This window comes from Entelurus aequoreus, linkage group LG05 (assembly GCF_033978785.1).
Source record: "Entelurus aequoreus isolate RoL-2023_Sb linkage group LG05, RoL_Eaeq_v1.1, whole genome shotgun sequence".
In the NCBI taxonomy this organism is placed as follows: domain Eukaryota; kingdom Metazoa; phylum Chordata; class Actinopteri; order Syngnathiformes; family Syngnathidae; genus Entelurus; species Entelurus aequoreus.
In genome coordinates, this window is record NC_084735.1 from 2,480,949 (window position 1) to 2,500,948 (window position 20,000).

General features: G+C 38.5%; 1 protein-coding gene across 1 annotated transcript in view; it reads left to right on the forward strand.

Moving 5' to 3' along the window:
* The window catches only part of LOC133649514 (integrin-linked protein kinase-like), a 51,992-nt gene that overhangs the window by 21,969 nt on the left and 10,023 nt on the right, over window positions 1–20,000 (forward strand). The window contains exons 4-6 of the mRNA XM_062046102.1: window positions 15,076–15,241; window positions 15,327–15,422; window positions 17,604–17,700. Of these exons, the coding sequence (XP_061902086.1) occupies window positions 15,076–15,241; window positions 15,327–15,422; window positions 17,604–17,700 (359 nt within the window). The remainder of the gene's footprint in view (window positions 1–15,075; window positions 15,242–15,326; window positions 15,423–17,603; window positions 17,701–20,000) is intronic.

A 20,000-nucleotide genomic window follows, 5' to 3' on the forward strand; every position in this document is an offset into this window, starting at 1 on the left:
AAACTGTTGGGAAAATCACAATAACAAAATGATGGCCAAAAATACAGCAAAAATTTACTGAAAAGACAGAAAAGTCAGCATTTGTTCCCTATGATAATGTTCATTATTTACTCAATTAAATATATATTTTTTAAATATTTGTAAAATACATATTATACAAAATACTAATATTATTATAAACATTTTTGACCCTGGAATTCTTTGGATTATTTATTTTTTGTGGTTTTCTGGGAAGTGGGAAATAGTCAACTGTACGGCTTTTAAATACCAACCTAATATGAATGTGGTCATTCATCCAGGTCATTGTCATCTCAGGGCATCTAATCCATCGCAACTGGACTGTTTGGTGTTTGTTTAGGGTATAATATCATATACAGTAGACATTGGATGGCTGATATAGGACTTACTGTTAGATGACAAGTATAAAAAAAAGGATGTAAAATGCAAAGTGTGATGGTTGAACCGCCAAACGTGCTTCCAAACAGTTGGGATGACGTCGTCCTGTTGCATGAAAATGGAGTTTCATCATCGCCCTGGTGCGAGTGGCGGCCGTTAAAGAGTCATGGGAACGCACGGGAGTCTTCCTAACAAGTCGTGACAAGACTTTCTCCCCACCTGGATGCACGCCGGAGGCAGCAGACACTCCTCAAGTGTATTTAAGAGCTTCAAACAGTGCTTTCCTTTTTTACATTATTCACCACATGAAGCATTTTCTTTCACATTGACAACCAAACATAAAGATGGTGAAATATGTTGGCGCCAATAAGCATCTGTTTGTTGACTCTGTGTAGGTGTAAACATTCATTAGCACTCTCTCGCTGGATGCACTCACTTCCTGTGGCCTCAGCACAGCCACCTGGGAATTACTATTAATAACTACTTTTTTTTTCATTTAAAAAAGGTAAGTGCAACGCGTACAGTAATAATACTGCAACTGCAGAGGTGCAAATCCTTACAAATTCACTTTTTGATGACATGCAGCAAAAACACTGGTCAAAGATCTTCTATATTACATAACCCAAAACCAGTCAAGTTGGCACTTTCTGTAAATGGTAAATAAAAGCAGAATACGATGATTTGCAAATCCTTTTCAACTTATATTCAATTGAATAGACTGCAAAGACAAGATACTTAATGTTCAAACTCAGCAACTAAATTTTTTTTGCAAATAATCATTAACTTAGAATTTAATGGCAACAACATATTGCAAAAAAATTGGCACAGGTGCATGTTCACCACTGTGTTACATGGCCTTTCCTTTTAACAACACTCAGTGAACGTTTGGGAACTGAGGAGACACATTTTTGAAGCTTTTCAGGTGGAATTATTTCCCATTCTTGCTTGATGTACAGCTTAAGTTGTTCAACAGTCCGGGGGTCTCCGTTGTGGTATTTTAGGCTTCATAATGCGCCACACATTTTCAATGGGAGACAGGTCTGGACTACAGGCAGGCCAGTCTAGTACCCGCACTCTTTTACTATGAAGCCACGCTGTTGTAACACGTGGCTTGGCATTGTCTTGCTGAAATAAGCAGGGGCGTCCATGATAACGTTGCTTGGATGGCAACATATGTTGCTCCAAAACCTGTATGTACCTTTCAGCATTAATGGTGCCTTCACAGATGTGTAAGTTACCCATGTCTTGGGCACTAATACACCCCCATACCATCACACATGCTGGCTTTTGAACGTTGCGTCTATAACAATCCGGATGGTTCTGTTCCTCTTTGGTCCGGAGGACACGACGTCCACAGTTTCCAAAAATAATTTGAAATGTGGACTCGTCAGACCACAGAACACTTTTCCACTTTGCATCAGTCCATTTTAGATGAGCTCGGGCCCAGCGAAGCCGGTGGCATTTCTGGGTGTTGTTGATAAATGGCTTTGGCTTTGCATAGAGTTTTAACTTGTACTTACAGATGTAGCGACCAACTGTAGTTACTGACAGTGGTTTTCTGAAGTGCTCCTGAGCCCATGTGGTGATATTCTTTACACACTGATGTCGCTTTTTGAAGGTCCGTAATATCATCGCTTACTGCAGTGATTTCTCCAGATTCTCTGAAACTTTTGATGATATCACGGACCGTAGATGGTGAAATCCCTAAATTCCTTGCAATAGCTGGTTGATAAATGTTGTTCCTAAACTGTTGAACAATTTGCTCAGGCATTTGTTGACAAAGTGGTGACCCTCACCCCATCCTTGTTTGTGAATGACTGAGCATTTCATGGAAGCTGCTTTTATACCCAATCATGGCACCCACCTGTTTCCCAATTAGCCTGTTCACCGGTGGGATGTTCCAAATAAGTGTTTGTTGAGCATTCCTCAACTTTCTCAGTCTTTTTTGCCACTTGTGCCAGCTTTTTTTAAACATGTTGCAGGCGTCAAATTCCAAATGAGCTAATATTTGCAAATAAATAAAGTTTTCCAGTTGGAACATTAAATATCTTGTCTTTGCAGTCTATTCAATTGAATATAAGTTGAAAAGGATTAGCAAATCATTGTATTCTGTTTTTATTTACCATTTACACAACGTGCCAACTTCACTGGTTTTGGGGTTTGTAGACCTATTGCAAAAACACTAGTCAAAGATCCTCTATATGGTAGGAGTGCAGTGCTACTTTTAAGTACAGTACATACTGCAAAAAGACTAGTCAAAGATCCTCTATATAACAGGAGTGCAGTGCTAATTTAAAGTACATACTGCAAAAACACTAGTCAAAGATCCTCTATATGACAGGAGAGTTGTTTTTAAGTATACCTACTGCAAAAACACTAGTCAAAGATCCTCTATATGGTAGGAGTGCAGTGCTACTTTTAAGTACGTACTGCAAAATCACTAGTCAAAGATCCTCTATATGGTAGGAGTGCAGTGCTACTTTTAAGTACGTACTGCAAAAACACTAGTCAAAGATGCTCTATACAACAGGAGTGCAGTGCTACTTTTAGGTACCTACTGCAAAGATTCCCTATATCACAGGTGAGTTGTTTTCAGGCAAACCGACGCTTGTCAAAGATCCTCTTTACGACACGAGAGTTGTTTTCAAGTTTACCTACTGCAAAAACACAAGATCCTCTATATAACATGAGTGCAGTGCTACTTGAAGTACCTACTGCAAAAACACTTGAAAAATATCCTCTAATTGTCAAGAGTTCTGTGCTACTTGAAGTACCTACTGCAAAAACACCAGTCAAAGATCCTCTAAATAACAGGAGTGCAGTGCTACTTTTAAGTACCTACTGCAAAAACACTAGTCAAAGATCCTCTATATGTTGGGAGTGCAGTGCTACTTTTAAGTACATACTGTAAAAACACATGTCAAAGATCTTCTATATGTCAAGAGTTATGTGCTGTTTATAAGTACCTACTGTAAAAATACTAATCAAAGATCCTCTATATGACAGGAGAGTTGTTTTTACGTATAAATACTGCAAAAACAAGAGTCAAAAATCCTCTATATGACAGGTGAGTTGTTTTAAGTACCTACTGCAAAAAAACTAGTCAAAGATGATATGGTAGGAGTGCAGTGCTACTTTTTAAGTACCTACTGCAAAAACACTGGTCAAAGATCCTCTATATGGTAGGAGTGCAGTGCTACTTTTAAGTACAAACTGCAAAAACACTAGTCAAAGATCCTCTATGGTAGGAGTGCAGTGCTACTTTTAAGTACATACTGCAAAAACACTAGTCAAAGAACCTCTATACAACAGGAGTGCAGTGCTAATTTTAAGCATACCTACTGCAAAAACACTAGTCAAAGATCCTCTATATGACAGGAGAGATTATCTTAAGCATGCCTACTGCAAAAACACTAGTCAAAGATCCTCTATATGACAGGAGAGATTATCTTAAGCATGCCTACTGCAAAAACACATTATCAAAGATCCTCTATATGACAGGAGAGTTTATCTTAAGCATGCCTACTGCAAAAACACTAGTCAAAGATCCTCTAAATAACAAGAGTGCAGTGCTACTTTTAAGTACCTACTGCAAAAACACTAGTCAAAGATCCTCTATATCGCAGAGGAGTGCAGTGATATGTTTAAGTACATACTGCAAAAACACTTGTCAAAGATCCTCTATATGTCAAGAGTTCTGTGCTGTTTTTAAGTATACCTACTGCAAAAACACTAGTCAAAGATCCTCTATATGACAGGAGAGTTGTTCTTAAGCATGCCTACTGCAAAAACACTAGTCAAAGATCCTCTATATGGGAGGAGTGCAGTGCTACATGAGGGACATATTTCTGTGAAGTGATGAGGACACGAGGGACATATGTCTGTGAAGTGATGAGGACAGGAGATATATTTCTGCCAGGTGATGAGGACATGAGGGACATATTACTGTGAGGTGATGAGGACATGAGACAGATTTATGTGAGGTGATGAAGACATGAAAGGCGTATTTATGTGAGGTGATTAGGGAACGGGGGACATACTTATGTGAGGTGATGAGGACATGAGGGACATATTACTGTGAGGTGATGAGGACATGAAAGACGTATTTATGTGAGATGATGAGGACACGAGGGACATTTTTGTGAGGTGATGAGGACATTATGGACATATTTTAAATACCTACAGCAAAAACACTAGTCAAAGATCCTCTAAATGACAGGAGCGTGCTGTTTTTTGGTACCTACAAAACACTAGCCAAAGATCCTCTATACAACAGGAGCGCTCTGTTTTTTGTTACATAAAAAAACTGCTAGCCAAAGATCCTTTATATGAGAGGAGTGCTCTGTTTGTTGCATACAAAACACTAGTCAAAGATCCTCAATATGAAAGGGGCGCTCTGCTGTTTTTTGTTCCATACAAAACTGCTAGCCAAAGATCCTCTATTAAACAAAATTACTGTTTTTTGGTACCTACAAAACTACTAGCCAAAGATCCTCTATATGACACGAGCTCTCTGCTGTTTTTTTGTACTTACAAAACACTAGTCAAAGATCATCTATACGACAGAAAAACTATGTTTTTGTTGCATAAAAAAACACTAGTCAAAGATAGTCTATATGACAGAAGCACTCTGTTTTTGTTGCATACAAAACACTAGTCAAAGATCCTCTATATGAAAGGGGCGCTCTGCTGTTTTTTGTTACAAACAAAACTGCTAGCCAAAGATCCTCTATATGACAGGAGTGCTCTGCTGTTTTTTGTTACCTATAAAACACTTGTCAAAGATCCTTACATATGACAAAATTACTGTTTTTTGGTACCTACAAAACTGCTAGCCAAAGATCCTCTATATGACACGAGTGCTCTAATGTTTTTTGGTACCTACAACACTAGTCAAAGATCCTCTATACGACAGGAGTGGTCTGCTGTTTTTTGGTACCTACAAAGCACTAGTCAAAGATCCTCATAAGACAGGAGCATGTTGCTGCTTTTGTCACCTACAAAAATCCTTTATATAACAAGAAGAATCCGTATTTTGTCACCTACAAAAAACGCTAGTCAAAGATCCTCCTACAAGACAGGAGCAATCTGCTGTTTTTTTGTCACCAACAAAAACGCTAGTCCAAGATCCTCTATACAATAGGAGAAATCTGTTTTTTGTCACCAACAAAAATTCTACTCCAAGATCGTCTATATAACAGGAGCAATCTGTTTTTTGTCACCAACAAAAACGCTAGTCCAAGATCCTCTATATAACAGGAGCAATCTGTTTTTTGTCACCAACAAAAACGCTAGTCCAAGATCCTCTATATAACAGGAGTAATCTGTTTTTTTGTCACCAACAAAAACGCCAGTCAAAGATCCTTTATATAACAAGAGGAATCCGTTTTTTGTCACCAACAAAAACGCTAGTCAAAGATAATTTATATAACAAGAGGAATCGGTTTTTGTCACCTACAAAAACGTTAGTCAAAGATCCTCATACAAGACAGGAGCAAGCTTCTTTTTTTTGTCACCAACAAAAACGCTAGTCAAAGATTCTTTATCTAACAAGAGGAGTCCGTTTTTTGTCATCAACAAAAACGCTAGTCAAAGATCCTCATACAAGACAGGAGCAATCTGCAGTTTTTTTGTCACCAATAAAAACGCTAGTCAAAAATCCTCTATATAACAGGAGCAATCTGTTTTTTGTCACCAACAAAAACGCTAGTCCAAGATCCTCTATATAACAGGAGCAATCTGTTTTTTGTCACCAACAAAAACGCTAGTCCAAGATCCTCTATATAACAGGAGCAATCTGTTTTTTGTCACCAACAAAAACGCTAGTCAAAGATCCTCATACAAGACAGGAGCAATCTGTTTTTTGTCAGCAACAAAAACGCTAGTCCAAGATCCTCTATATAAGAGGAGCAATCTGTTTTTTGTCACCAACAAAAACGCTAGTCCAAGATCCTTTATATTACAAGAGGAATCCGTTTTTTTGTCACCAACAAAAATGATAGTCCAAGATCCTCTATATAACAGGAGCAATCTGTTTTTTGTCACCAACAAAAACACTAGTCCAAGGTCCTCTATATAACAGGAGCAATCTGTTTTCTGTCACCAACAAAAACACTAGTCCAAGATCCTCTATACAACATTAGCAATCCGTTTTTTGTCACCAACAAAAACGCTAGTCAAAGATCCTTTATATAACAAGAGGAATCAGTTTTTGTCACCTACAAAAACACTAGTCAAAGATCCTCATACAAGACAGGAGCAATCTGCTGTTTTTTTTTGTCACCAACAAAAACGCTAGTCCAAGATCCTCTATATAACAAGAACAGTCTGTTTTTTGTCACCAACAAAAACGCTAGTCAAAGATCCTCTATATAACAGGAGTAATCTGTTTTTTGTCACCAACAAAAACGTTAGTCAAAGATCCTCATACAAGACAGGAGCAATCTGCTGTTTTTTGTCACCAACAAAAACGCTAGTCCAAGATCCTCTATATAACAGGAGCAATCTGTTTTTTGTCACCAACAAAAACGCTAGTCCAAGATCCTCTATACAACAGGAGCAATCTGTTTTTTGTCACCAACAAAAACGCTAGTCAAAGATCCTTTATATAACAAGAGGAGTCCGTTTTTGTCATCAACAAAAACGCTAGTCAAAGATCCTTTATATAACTAGAGGAATCCGTTTTTGTCATCAACAAAAACGCTAGTCAAAGATCCTTTATATAACTAGAGGAATCCGTTTTTTGTCAACAAAAACGCTAGTCAAAGATCCTTTATACAACAAGAGATATCCGTTTTTTGTCACCTACAAAAACGCTAGTCAAAGACCCTCATACAAGACAGGAGCAATCTGCTGTTTTTTTTGTCACCAATAAAAACGCTAGTCCAAGATCCTCTATATAACAGGAGCAATCTGTTTTTTGTCACCAACAAAAATGCTAGTCCAAGATCCTCTATACAACAGGAGCAATCTGTTTTTTGTCACCAACAAAAACACTAGTCCAAGATCCTTTATATAACAAGAGGAATCCGTTTTTTGTCACCTACAAAAACGCTAGTCAAAGACCCTCATACAAGACAGGAGCAATCTGCTGTTTTTTTGTCACCAATAAAAACGCTAGTCCAAGATCCTCTATATAACAGGAGCAATCTGTTTTTTGTCACCAACAAAAACGCTAGTCCAAGATCCTCTATACAACAGGAGCAATCTGTTTTTTGTCACCAACAAAAACACTAGTCCAAGATCCTTTTTATAACAAGAGGAGTCCGTTTTTGTCATCAACAAAAACGCTAGTCAAAGATCCTTTATATAACTAGAGGAATCCGTTTTTGTCATTAACAAAAACGCTAGTCAAAGATCCTTTATATAACTAGAGGAATCCGTTTTTTGTCAACAAAAACGCTAGTCAAAGATCCTTTATACAACAAGAGATATCTGTTTTTTGTCACCTACAAAAACGCTAGTCCAAGATCCTCACAAGACAGGAGCAATGTGCTGTTTTTTTGTCACCAATAAAAACGCGAGTCCAAGATCCTCTATATAACAGGAGCAATCAGTTTTTTGTCAACAACAAAAACACGAGTCAAAGATCTTTTATATAACAAGAGGAATCGTTTTTTGTCACCTACAAAAACGCTAGTCAAAGATCCTCATACAAGACAGGAGCAATCTACTGTTTTTTTGTCACCAACAAAAACGGTAGTCCAAGATCCTCTATATAACAGGAGCAATCTACTGGGTTTTTTTGTCACCAATAAAAATGCTAGTCAAAGATCCTCTATATAACAGGAGCAATCTGTTTTTGTCACCAACAAAAACGGTAGTCCAAGATCCTCTATATAACAGGAGCAATCTACTGTTTTTTTTGTCACCAATAAAAATGCTAGTCAAAGATCCTCTATATAACAGGAGCAATCTGTTTTTTGTCACCAACAAAAATGCTAGTCCAAGATCCTCTATATAACAGGAGCAATCTTTTTTTTGTCACCAACAAAAACGCTAGTCCAAGATCCTCTATATAACAGGAGCTATCTGTTTTTTGTCACCAACAAAAACGCTAGTCAAAGATCCTTTATATAACAAGAGGAATCCGTTTTTTGTCACCAACAAAAACGCTAGTCCAAGATCCTCTATACAACAGGAGCAATCTGTTTTTTGTCACCAACAAAAACGCTAGTCCAAGATCCTCTATATAACAGGAGCAATCTGTTTTTTGTCACCAACAAAAACGCTAGTCCAAGATCCTCTATATAACAGGAGCAATCTGTTTTTTGTCACCTACAAAAACGCTAGTCAAAGATCCTCATACAAGACAGAAGCAATCTGCTGTTTTTTTTGTCACCAACAAAAACGCTAGTCCAAGATCCTCTATATAACAGGAGCTATCTGTTTTTTGTCACCAACAAAAACGCTAGTCCAAGATCCTCTATATAACAGGAGCAATCAGTTTTTTGTCAACAACAAAAACACTAGTCAAAGATCCTTTATACAACAAGAGGAATCCGTTTTTTGTCACCTACAAAAACGCTAGTCAAAGATCCTCATACAAGACAGGAGCAATCTGCAGTTTTTTTTGTCACCAATAAAAACGCTAGTCAAAAATCCTCTATATAACAGGAGCAATCTGTTTTTTGTCACCAACAAAAACGCTAGTCCAAGATCCTCTATATAACAGGAGCAATCTGTTTTTTGTCACCAACAAAAACGCTAGTCCAAGATCCTCTATATAACAGGAGCTATGTGTTTTTTGTCACCAACAAAAACGCTAGTCCAAGATCCTCTATATAACAGGAGCTATCTGTTTTTTGTCACCAACAAAAACGCTAGTCAAAGATCCTCTATGTAACAGGAGCAATCTGTTTTTTGTCACCAACAAAAACGCTAGTCCAAGATCCTCTATATAACAGGAGCAATCTGTTTTTTGTCACCAACAAAAACGCTAGTCCAAGATCCTCTATATAACAGGAGCTATGTGTTTTTTGTCACCAACAAAAACGCTAGTCCAAGATCCTCTATATAACAGGAGCTATCTGTTTTTTGTCACCAACAAAAACGCTAGTCAAAGATCCTTTATATAACAAGAGGAATCCGTTTTTTGTCACCAACAAAAACGCTAGTCCAAGATCCTCTATACAACAGGAGCTATCTGTTTTTTGTCACCAACAAAAACGCTAGTCCAAGATCCTCTATATAACAGGAGCAATCTGTTTTTTGTCACCAACAAAAACGCTAGTCCAAGATCCTCTATATAACAGGAGCAATCTGTTTTTTGTCACCTACAAAAACGCTAGTCAAAGATCCTCATACAAGACAGAAGCAATCTGCTGGTTTTTTTGTCACCAACAAAAACGCTAGTCCAAGATCCTCTATATAACAGGAGCTATCTGTTTTTTGTCACCAACAAAAACGCTAGTCCAAGATCCTCTATACAACAGGAGCAATCAGTTTTTTGTCAACAACAAAAACACTAGTCAAAGATCCTTTATACAACAAGAGGAATCCGTTTTTTGTCACCTACAAAAACGCTAGTCAAAGATCCTCATACAAGACAGGAGCAATCTGCAGTTTTTTTTGTCACCAATAAAAACGCTAGTCAAAAATCCTCTATATAACAGGAGCAATCTGTTTTTTGTCACCAACAAACACGCTAGTCCAAGATCCTTTATATAACAGGAGCAATCTGTTTTTTGTCACCAACAAAAACGCTAGTCCAAGATCCTCTATATAACAGGAGCTATCTGTTTTTTGTCACCAACAAAAACGCTAGTCCAAGATCCTCTATATAACAGGAGCAATCTGTTTTTTGTCACCAACAAAAACGCTAGTCAAAGATCCTCATACAAGACAGGAGCAATCTGCTGGGTTTTTTTGTCACCAATAAAAACGCTAGTCCAAGATCCTCTATATAACAGGAGCAATCTGTTTTTTGTCACCAACAAAAACGCTAGTCAAAGATCCTTTATATAACAAGAGGAATCAGTTTTTGTCACCTACAAAAACACTAGTCAAAGATCCTCATACAAGACAGGAGCAATCTGCTGTTTTTTTTTGTCACCAACAAAAAAGCCAGTCCAAGATCCTCTATATAACAGGAGCAATCTGTTTTTTGTCACCAACAAAAACGCTAGTCAAAGATCCTTTATATAACAAGAGGAATCTGTTTTTTGTCACCAACAAAAACGCTAGTCCAAGATCCTCTATATAACAGGAGCAATCTCTTTTTTGTCACCAACAAAAACGCTAGTCAAAGATCCTTTATATAACAAGAGGAGTCCGTTTTTGTCATCAACAAAAACGCTAGTCAAAGATCCTTTATATAACAAGAGTAATCTGTTTTTTGTCACCAACAAAAACGCTAGTCAAAGATCCTTTATATAACAAGAGGAATCCGTTTTTGTCACCTACAAAAAGGCCAGTCCAAGATCCTCTATACAACAGGAGCACTCTGCTGCTGTTAAATGTGTCAGATAGTTTCTATATGGTGTCTGCTGAGCAACTCCAGCTTGTGTTTCCTTCTATGATGACGTCATCACACAATGACATCAGTGCATTCATACTGTAAATATGCAAGGGAGGGGAGGGGAGGAGCGGGGGAGGGGAGGGGAGGAGCGGGGGACGATCAGCAGGATCTCATTCCCGACTTTGTAGTTCAGTTTCTAGTTAAGGAGCGGCACCTCTGCCGGGCTGCTGTGTTGTCCCGTCAATCTTCCCGAGCGGCTTGGGAATACTTCAGTCCTTTTTATAGCGCTGGATTCCACACAGAGTGTGACGTCACCTCAGAGTGCTTTTAACACAACAACCTTTTTTTAGCCCATTTCTGTCAAACCTCCCACCAACTCGTGAAAACACTCATGAGTAATCCAATACTCAAGCTTTATTACCTACAAAAACGCCAGTCAAAGATCCTCTGTTTGACAGGAGCACTCGGCTGTTTTTTTGTCACCTACAAAAACGCTAACCAAAGATCCCCTACATGATGGAAGCATTCTGCTGTTTTTTGTTACCTAGTACTAAACACTAACCAAAGATCCTCTTTATGATAGGAGCACTCTGCTCTTTTTTGTTACCTATACAAACACACTAGTCAAAGATCTTCTATATGACAGAAACACTCGGCTAATTTTGTCGCCTACACAAATACTATTCAAAGATTTTCATATGACAGGCGCAATCTGCTTTTTTTATACCTATAGAAACGCTGGCCAAAGATCCTCTGTATGACAGGAGCACTCCACTGTGTGTGTTACCTACAAAAACCTTAGTCAAAGATCCTCTATATATGACAGGAGCACTCTGCTTTTTGTTAGCTACAGAAATACTAGTCAAAGATCCTCTATATGACAGAAGCACTCTGCTATTTTTTACTACCTACAAAGACACTGGTCAAAGATTATTTGTGTATATAAGAAGATCACTCTTGTTTTTTTTACCTCCAAAAACACAATTCAAAGATCCTCATATGACAGGAGCACTCTGCTTTTTGTTACTTACAAAACACTTGCTAAAGATCCTCTATATGACAGGAGCACCCTGTTTTGTGTTACCTACAGCAACACTAGTCAAAGATCCTCTATATGACAGGAGCACTCTGCTTTTTTGTTAGCTACAGAAATACTAGTCAAAGATCCTCTATATATGACAGAAGAACTCTGCTTTTTTGTTAGCTACAGAAATACGAGTCAAAGATCCTCTATATGACAGAACCACTCTGCTATTTTTTGCTACCTACAAAGACACTGGTCAAAGATTATTTGTGTATATAAGAAGATCACTCTTGTTTTTTTACCTCCAAAAACACAATTCAAAGATCCTCTATATATGACAGGAGCACCCTGTTTTGTGTTACCTACAGCAACACTAGTCAAAGATCCTCTATATGACAGGAGCACTCTGACTAGCATTTTTTTTAAGTAACAAAAAACCCAAAGATTTTCTATATGACAGGAGCACTCTGCTGTGTTGTGTTAGCTACAGAAAGACTCGTCAAAGATCCTCTATATGGCAGAAGTACTCATTTTTGTTGCCTACAGACAAACTATTCAAAGATTTTCGCACATGAAAAGGAGCACACACACACACACACACACACACACACACACACACACACACACACACACACACACACACACACACACACACACACACACACACACACACACACACACACACAGCTGTGGCGTGAGGTCAGCTCGCTATTATAGCGTGAAGACGCTAAAGCAGGAAGTGTGCTGCTCTGTCCAAATAAAGATTAGGAGCTGCTGTCAGGCTGTGGAACGTCAGTCGAAAATAAAAAAACAGTCACACTAAAAATAAAAAAAAATTTGTACAAAAAAAACATTTTGGACATTCCATAAATGTGAAAGCTGGAGTCCAGTTTATGGTGCCTTTTGTTTTTGGTTGCGCCCTAAAAAGTGTTAACGCTGCAAGTATAACAGCTGTTTAATTGTAACATGCATCCGAGTTGTAGTTTTCCCGAACACGTTGTTGAAAATCGCTAATGCTAATCGGTAGCATGTCAATGGCGAATCCCATGTATATTAGCATCAAGCTATCGCACTGTTTAAAAGCGGAGCCTTACTTTACTTAGGTTTTTTGAGTCCATTTCTTAGTTGGCGTCGACAATTGCAACATTGCCAGGAGGGCGTGTCCGCTCTCAGTGCTGCTGGAGTGCTCGCCGAGTGCCAAAGTGCAAGTCAAGGACTTTGGTATTTATTGCTCACCTTTAGCAACGAGAAATGTTCTGCGTGTACGTTCTTGTGGCAACACCCTATGATGGAACTCCTCCGAGGGTTACGGATGTGTCAAGACACGCACCGCTACTGTTTTACCTGTAGGGATTGGTACCTTTTCACATTCCAACCGAGACGGTACCAATTCCTGGTACCTGGTAGGGGTTGAGGTTTGTCCTAAAAAGTGTTAATACTGTAAGTATTGTACTTATTACACACCGGCTGTTTGATTGCAACGTGCATCTTAGTTGTCGTTTTCATGAACACATTTGGTGTTTAAATCGCCATGTAAAATCGCTAATGCTAATCGCTAGCATCTATATGGCATATCCAATGTGAATTAGCATCGAGCTAGCGCATTTTGAAAAGTAGAGGCCTATTTTTGTGTGCTGCTTGCTTTGTCTACATGGAAAATTGCAACATAATACGCCTGTTTGACTGCTAATGTTGTCGTAGTCAGGAAGTAGTCTTTGCCATTAAGATAAATGTACCAGTTGTTGAGTCCTAAAACGTGTTAATACTGTAAGTGTTGTACTTATTACACACCAGCTGTTTGATTGCAACGTGCATCTTAGTTGTCGTTTTCATGAACACATTTGGTGTTTAAATCGCCATGTAAAATCGCTAATGCTAATTGCTAGCATGTATATGGCATATCCATTGTAAATTAGCATTGCGCTAGCGCATTTTGAAAAGTAGAGGCCTATTTTTGTGTGCTTTTTGTAAGACATGCTTGCTTTGTCTACATGGAAAATTGCAACATAATACGCCTGTTTGACTGCTAATGTTGTCGTAGTCAGGAAGTAGTCTTTGTCATTAAGATAAATGTGCCAGTTGTTGAGTCCTAAAAAGTGTTAATACTGTAAGTATTGTACTTATTACACACCAGCTGTTTGATTGCAACGTGCATCTTAGTTGTCGTTTTCATGAACACATTTGGTGCTTAAATCGCCATGTAAAATCGCTAATGCTAATCGCTAGCATGTATATGGCATATCCAATGTGAATTAGCATCGAGCTAGCGCATTTTGAAAAGTGGAGGCCTTTTTCTGTGTGCTTTTTGTAAGACATGCTTGCTTTGTCTACATGGAAAATTGCAACATAATACGCCTGTTTGACTGCTAATGTTGTCGTAGTCAGGAAGTAGTCTTTGCCATTAAGATAAATGTGCCAGTCGTTGAGTCCTAAAAAGTGTTAATACTGTAAGTATTGTACTTATTACACACCAGCTGTTTGATTGCAACGTGCATCTTAGTAGTCGTTTTCATGAACACATTTGGTGTTTAAATCGCCATGTAAAATCGCTAATGCTAATCGCTAGCATGTATATGGCATATCCAATGTGAATTAGCATCGAGCTAGCGCATTTTGAAAAGTAGAGGCCTATTTTTGGGTGGTTTTTGTAAGACATGTTTGCTTTGTTGACATGGAAAATTGCAACATAATACGCCTGTTTTCCTGCTAATGTTGTCGTAGTCAGGAAGTAGTCTTTGCCATTAAGATGAATGTGCCAGTCGTTGAGTCCTAAAAAGTGTTAATACTGTAAGTATTGTACTTATTACACACCAGCTGTTTGATTGTAACGTGCATCTTAGTTGTCGTTTTCATGAACACATTTGGTGTTTAAATCGGCATGTAAAATCGCTAATGCTAATCGCTAGCATGCATCTGGCATATCCAATGTAAATTAGCATCGCGCTAACGCATTTTGAAAAGTGGGGGCTTTTTTGAGCGCTTTTTATAAGACACGCCTGCTTTGTCTACATGGAAAATTGCAACGTAATATGCCAGTTTTCCTGCTAATGTCGTAGTCAGGAAGTAGTCTTTGCCATTAAGATAAATGTGCCAGTCGTTGAGTCCTAAAAAGTGTTAATTCTGTAAGTATTGTTAATCGTATTATCGAGCTGGCGCATTTTGAAAAGTGGAGGCTTATTTTGGAGTGTCCTTCCAGCGACGACCACGGCTTCAGCCCGCTGCACTGGGCCTGCAGGGAGGGGCGCGGCGGCGTGGTGGACATGCTCATCATGAGGGGCGCCCGCATCAACGTGATGAACCGCGGCGACGACACACCCCTGCATCTGGCCGCCAGTCACGGCCACAGTGACATCGTGGCCAAGGTACGCCCCCCCCCCCCCCCCCCTCTAACCCCCCCACGTTATGACACCATGGCGACGACCTCATCTTTGCCTCAACTGTGTGCAGCTGATTCAGTACAAAGCGGACCCAAACACCGTCAACGAACACGGGAACACGCCGCTGCACTACGCCTGCTTCTGGGGCCAAGAGGAGGTGGCGGAGGTAGCAACACGCCACACTGACAGCGCCCTCTGCTGGACAGACAACGTCAAACTAGGATTTGTAGGGGAAGGAGGGTTAAAAATAGACATGTTTAAAGCAGTCTCTGTTAAGATTACTGACGTTTATTTGCTACTCAGGTGGTCTTGGAACGTCATCCGCCCAAATAGAAGGGGTACACTGTACAGAAATATATGTTGTGTCTTTATTACCAAAGCTTTTTATTTTATATTGAGTCAATGTAACTTCATTTTTTGCGTTTAAATTTTGTGAACTGAATTTTTTTACATCAAATTGTGCTGACAGTTTCATTGAAAAAAAAAACATGTTAGCAAAATGCGTGTTTAAAAATTAAGTATTTTGAAATTATATTTATTTTTATAGTTTACACTGAATTTTTCTACAATTATTTTTTGTAACATTTAATTTTTAAATACACTGAATTTTTCTAACAAATAATTTTAAAACAATGACTTTTTATACACTAAATTTTTCTACACTGATTTTTTCTAATGATGACTTTTTATACACTGAATTATAGATTCAATTTGTATACACAACATTTTTCATACACTACATTTTTATACACAAAATTTTTAATTCAGTAAATTTTTATACACTAAATGTCAATCCACTAAATTTCTATACATTAAATGTGTATACACAATTTTTCATACACTACATTTTTATACACAATTTTTTATACACTACATTTTTCATACACAAGATTTTTATACGCTAAATTTTTCTAACAGGAATTTTTAAACACTGAATTTTTAAACGTTGAATTTTTATACAGTAAATTTTTCTAACATGAATTTTTCTTACAGTGAATTTTTAAACACTGAATATTTAAACACTGAATTATTTTTACACTGAAATTTTCTAACAGGGAATTTTCCTTCACTGATTTTTTTAACGCTCATTTTTTAAACACTGAGCTTTTATACAGACTTTTTTTTTTACACTGAATTTTTAAACACTGAATTTTTAAACGATGAATTTTTATACAGTAAATTTTTCTAACGTGAATTTTTCTTACAGTAAATTTTTAAACACTGAAATTTTTTTACACTGAATTTTTTAACGCTGAATTTTTAAACACTGAATTTTAAAAAATTAATAGTTTTCATAGAATTTTTGTACACTGATTTTTTTTACACACAAAAAAAAATATGTTTCATTGTTGTACACTACATTTTTCTAACAATTTTTAAACACTGAATTTTTCTAACAGTGAATTTTTTTTCACTGAATTTTTTTTACACTGAATTTTTAAACACAAAAAAAATTACGTTTCATTTTTATACACTACATTTTTCTAACAGTGATCTTTTCTTACAGTGAATTTTTAAACACTGAATTTTTCTAACAGTGAATTTTTTTTTACTGAATTTTTAAAAACTGAGCTTTTATACACTAATTTTTAAAAAATTAATAGTTTTAATTTAATTTTTATACACTGATTTTTTTTACACTGAATTTTTCTAACACTGAATTAAAAACAATAATAGTTTTAATTGAATTTTGTACACTTATTTATTTCATACTGAATTTTTAAACAAAAAAAGTCTATGAAATTGATGAAATTTTATGTACAAAAATTCAGTTCACAAAATTCAAACTGAATTTTTAAACACTGATTTCTTATACACAGAATTTTAATGCACAAAATTTTTCTACACTGAATTTTTTTAACACAGAATTTTTATACAGTGAATTTTAAAACACTGAATTTTTAAACACACATTTTGCTAAAAATGTTTTTCAATGAAATTGTCAGCATATTTTGATGTAAAAAAAAATTAAAAAAATTCAAAAGCAAAAAAATTCCGTTACAAAAAAAAAGCTTTGGTAATAAGAACACAAATTAACCTCTATAAAATACATGTACATTACTCAAACATTTATTGGTGGGTAACTTTGACCCCAAAAAATAGTTTGATGACCACAATAAAATCTAACTTTAATTTGTTACACCAGATCCGATCCAGATAGACATAAATATCAATGTACGTCATGTCATTTTGTGGTCTTCAAGTTACATTTGCCTTAAATTGACAAAGAAATATTTTTTTATTTTCTTTTGACGTGCCGCTGCTCATTCCATGACGAAGAAGCCCTGCTGGAGTTCTGAGGATTCTTGTTTGTGTTGATTCTTGAAGAATCTTTGTGCTCGTTTAGGACCTGCTGGACAGCGGTGCTGAGGTGTGTGTGTGCAACAGGTACGGACAGACGCCTCTGGACAAGGCCAAGCCCCACTTGAGGCAACTTCTTCAAGGTGAGAAGTCACTAAGGAAGGTATTAAGTAGGGCTCGGCCATCGATCTGTCATCTATCGATCTGTATCGGCCAGGTTTCCGTGAAAAATTACGTGATCGGACCATCGCAAAAGCCGTCCCGTCTGTATTTATTTTTAGTACCCGGGTCGACAGCTAACTGTATATGTCCATACACAGTGTGGAGCCGCTGCCCTAAGTTAATCACCCTCCATTGCGGCAACTAAACATGCTACACAACGAGTAAGAGCAAGCAGAAGCAGACACGGAGGGACGCTAACCGCTAAGTTAGCTCGAAAGAACCGATGAAAAAAGTGCCCAGTAAAGTTTAGAAGAGTTGATGGAAACATGTTGCAACAGAAAGTGTAGAAAATAAAGAGCAGGAGAAAATACATGAAATATACGCCGGCACGCATGATACTGGCGGTCACGTCCAACCCGATGCCCTGACCCACCATCAAAACATTTCAGGGAGATCGGAGCACGTGTAAGGAAGTTATTACTATTATAGTTTTTCACCACAAGGGGGTGAAAAAATGCGCCGCAGTCGTCATGTAGTTGCGTCCTACCCGGCACCCCGAACCACCATCCAAATGTCCCGGAAGATCGGAGCATGCGTAAGGAAGTTATTACTGTTATAGTTTTTCACCACAAGGGGGCGACAGATGGCGCGGCAGTAGTCAAGCAGTTGCGTCCCACCCAACACGCCGACCCACCATCCAAATTTTCCGGAAGATCGGAGCATGTGTCAGGAAGTTATTACTGTTATAGTGTTTCACCATAAGAGGGCGAAAAAAGGTAGTCGTGCAGTTGCGTCCCACCCAACCCCCGACCCACCATCCAAATATTCCGGAAGATCGAAGCATGTGTAAGGATGTTATTACTGTCATAGTTTTTCCACCACAAGGGGGCGAAAAAAGACGCCGCAGTCATGCAGTTTTTTTGGAAGATCGGCGCATTTGTAAAGAAGTTATTACTGTTATTGTTTTTCACCAAAAGGGGGCGAAAAAATGCGCCACAGTCGTCATACAGTTGCGTCCTACCCAGCACCCCGAACCACCATCCAAATATTCCGGAAAATCGGAGCATGTGTAAGGAAGTTATTACAGTTATAGTGTTTCACCACAGGGGGGCGAAGAATGGCAATGCAGTAGTCAAGCAGATGCGTCCCACCCAACACGCCGACCCTCCATCCAAATTTTCCGGAAGATCGGAGCATGTGTCAGGAAGTTATTACTGTTATAGTGTTTCACCATAAGAGGGCGAAAAAAGGTGTCGCAGTCGTCATGCAGTTGCGTCCTACCCAGCACCCTGAACCACCATCCAAATTTTCCGGAAGATCGGAGCATGTGTAAGGATGTTATTACTGTTATAGTTTTTCCACCACAAGGGGGCGAAAAAAGACGCCGCAGTCATGCAGTATTTTTGGAATATCGGCGCGTGTGTAAAGAAGTTATTACTGTTATAGTTTTTCCACCACAAGGGGGCAAAAAAAGATGCCGCAGTCATGCAGTAGCGTCCCACCCAACCATCCAAATTTTCCAGAAGATCGGAGCATGTGTAAGGAAGTTATTACAGTTATAGAGTTTCACCACAGGGGGGCGAAGAATGGCGCTGCAGTAGTCAAGCAGTTGCGTCCCACCCAACACGCCGACCCACCATCCAAATTTTACGGAAGATTGGAGCATGTGTCAGGATGTTATTACTGTTATAGTGTTTCACCATAAGAGGGCGAAAAAAGGTAGTCGTGCAGTTGCGTCCCACCCAACCCCCGACCCACCATCCAAATATTCCGGAAGATCGAAGCATGTGTAAGGATGTTATTACTGTCATAGTTTTTCCACCACAAAGGGGCGAAAAAATACGCCGCAGTTGCGTCCCACCCACCCATCCAAATTTTCCGGAAGATCGGCACATGTGTAAAGAAGTTATTACTGTTATAGTTTTTCACCACAAGGGGGTGAAAAATGGTGCTGCAGTAGTCATGCAGTTGCGTCCCACTCAACACGCCGACCCACCATCCAAACTTTCCGGAAGATCAAAGCATGTGTAAGGAAGTTATTACAGTTATAGTGTTTCACCACAGGGAGGCGAAGAATGGCGCGGCAGTAGTCGGGCAGTTGCGTCCCACCCAACACGCCGACCCACCATCCAAATTTTCCGGAAGATCGGAGCATGTGTCAGGAAGTTATTACTGTTATAGTGTTTCACCATAAGAGGGCGAAAAAAGGTAGTCGTGCAGTTGCGTCCCACCCAACACGCCGACCCACCATCCAAATTTTACGGAAGATCGGAGCATGTGT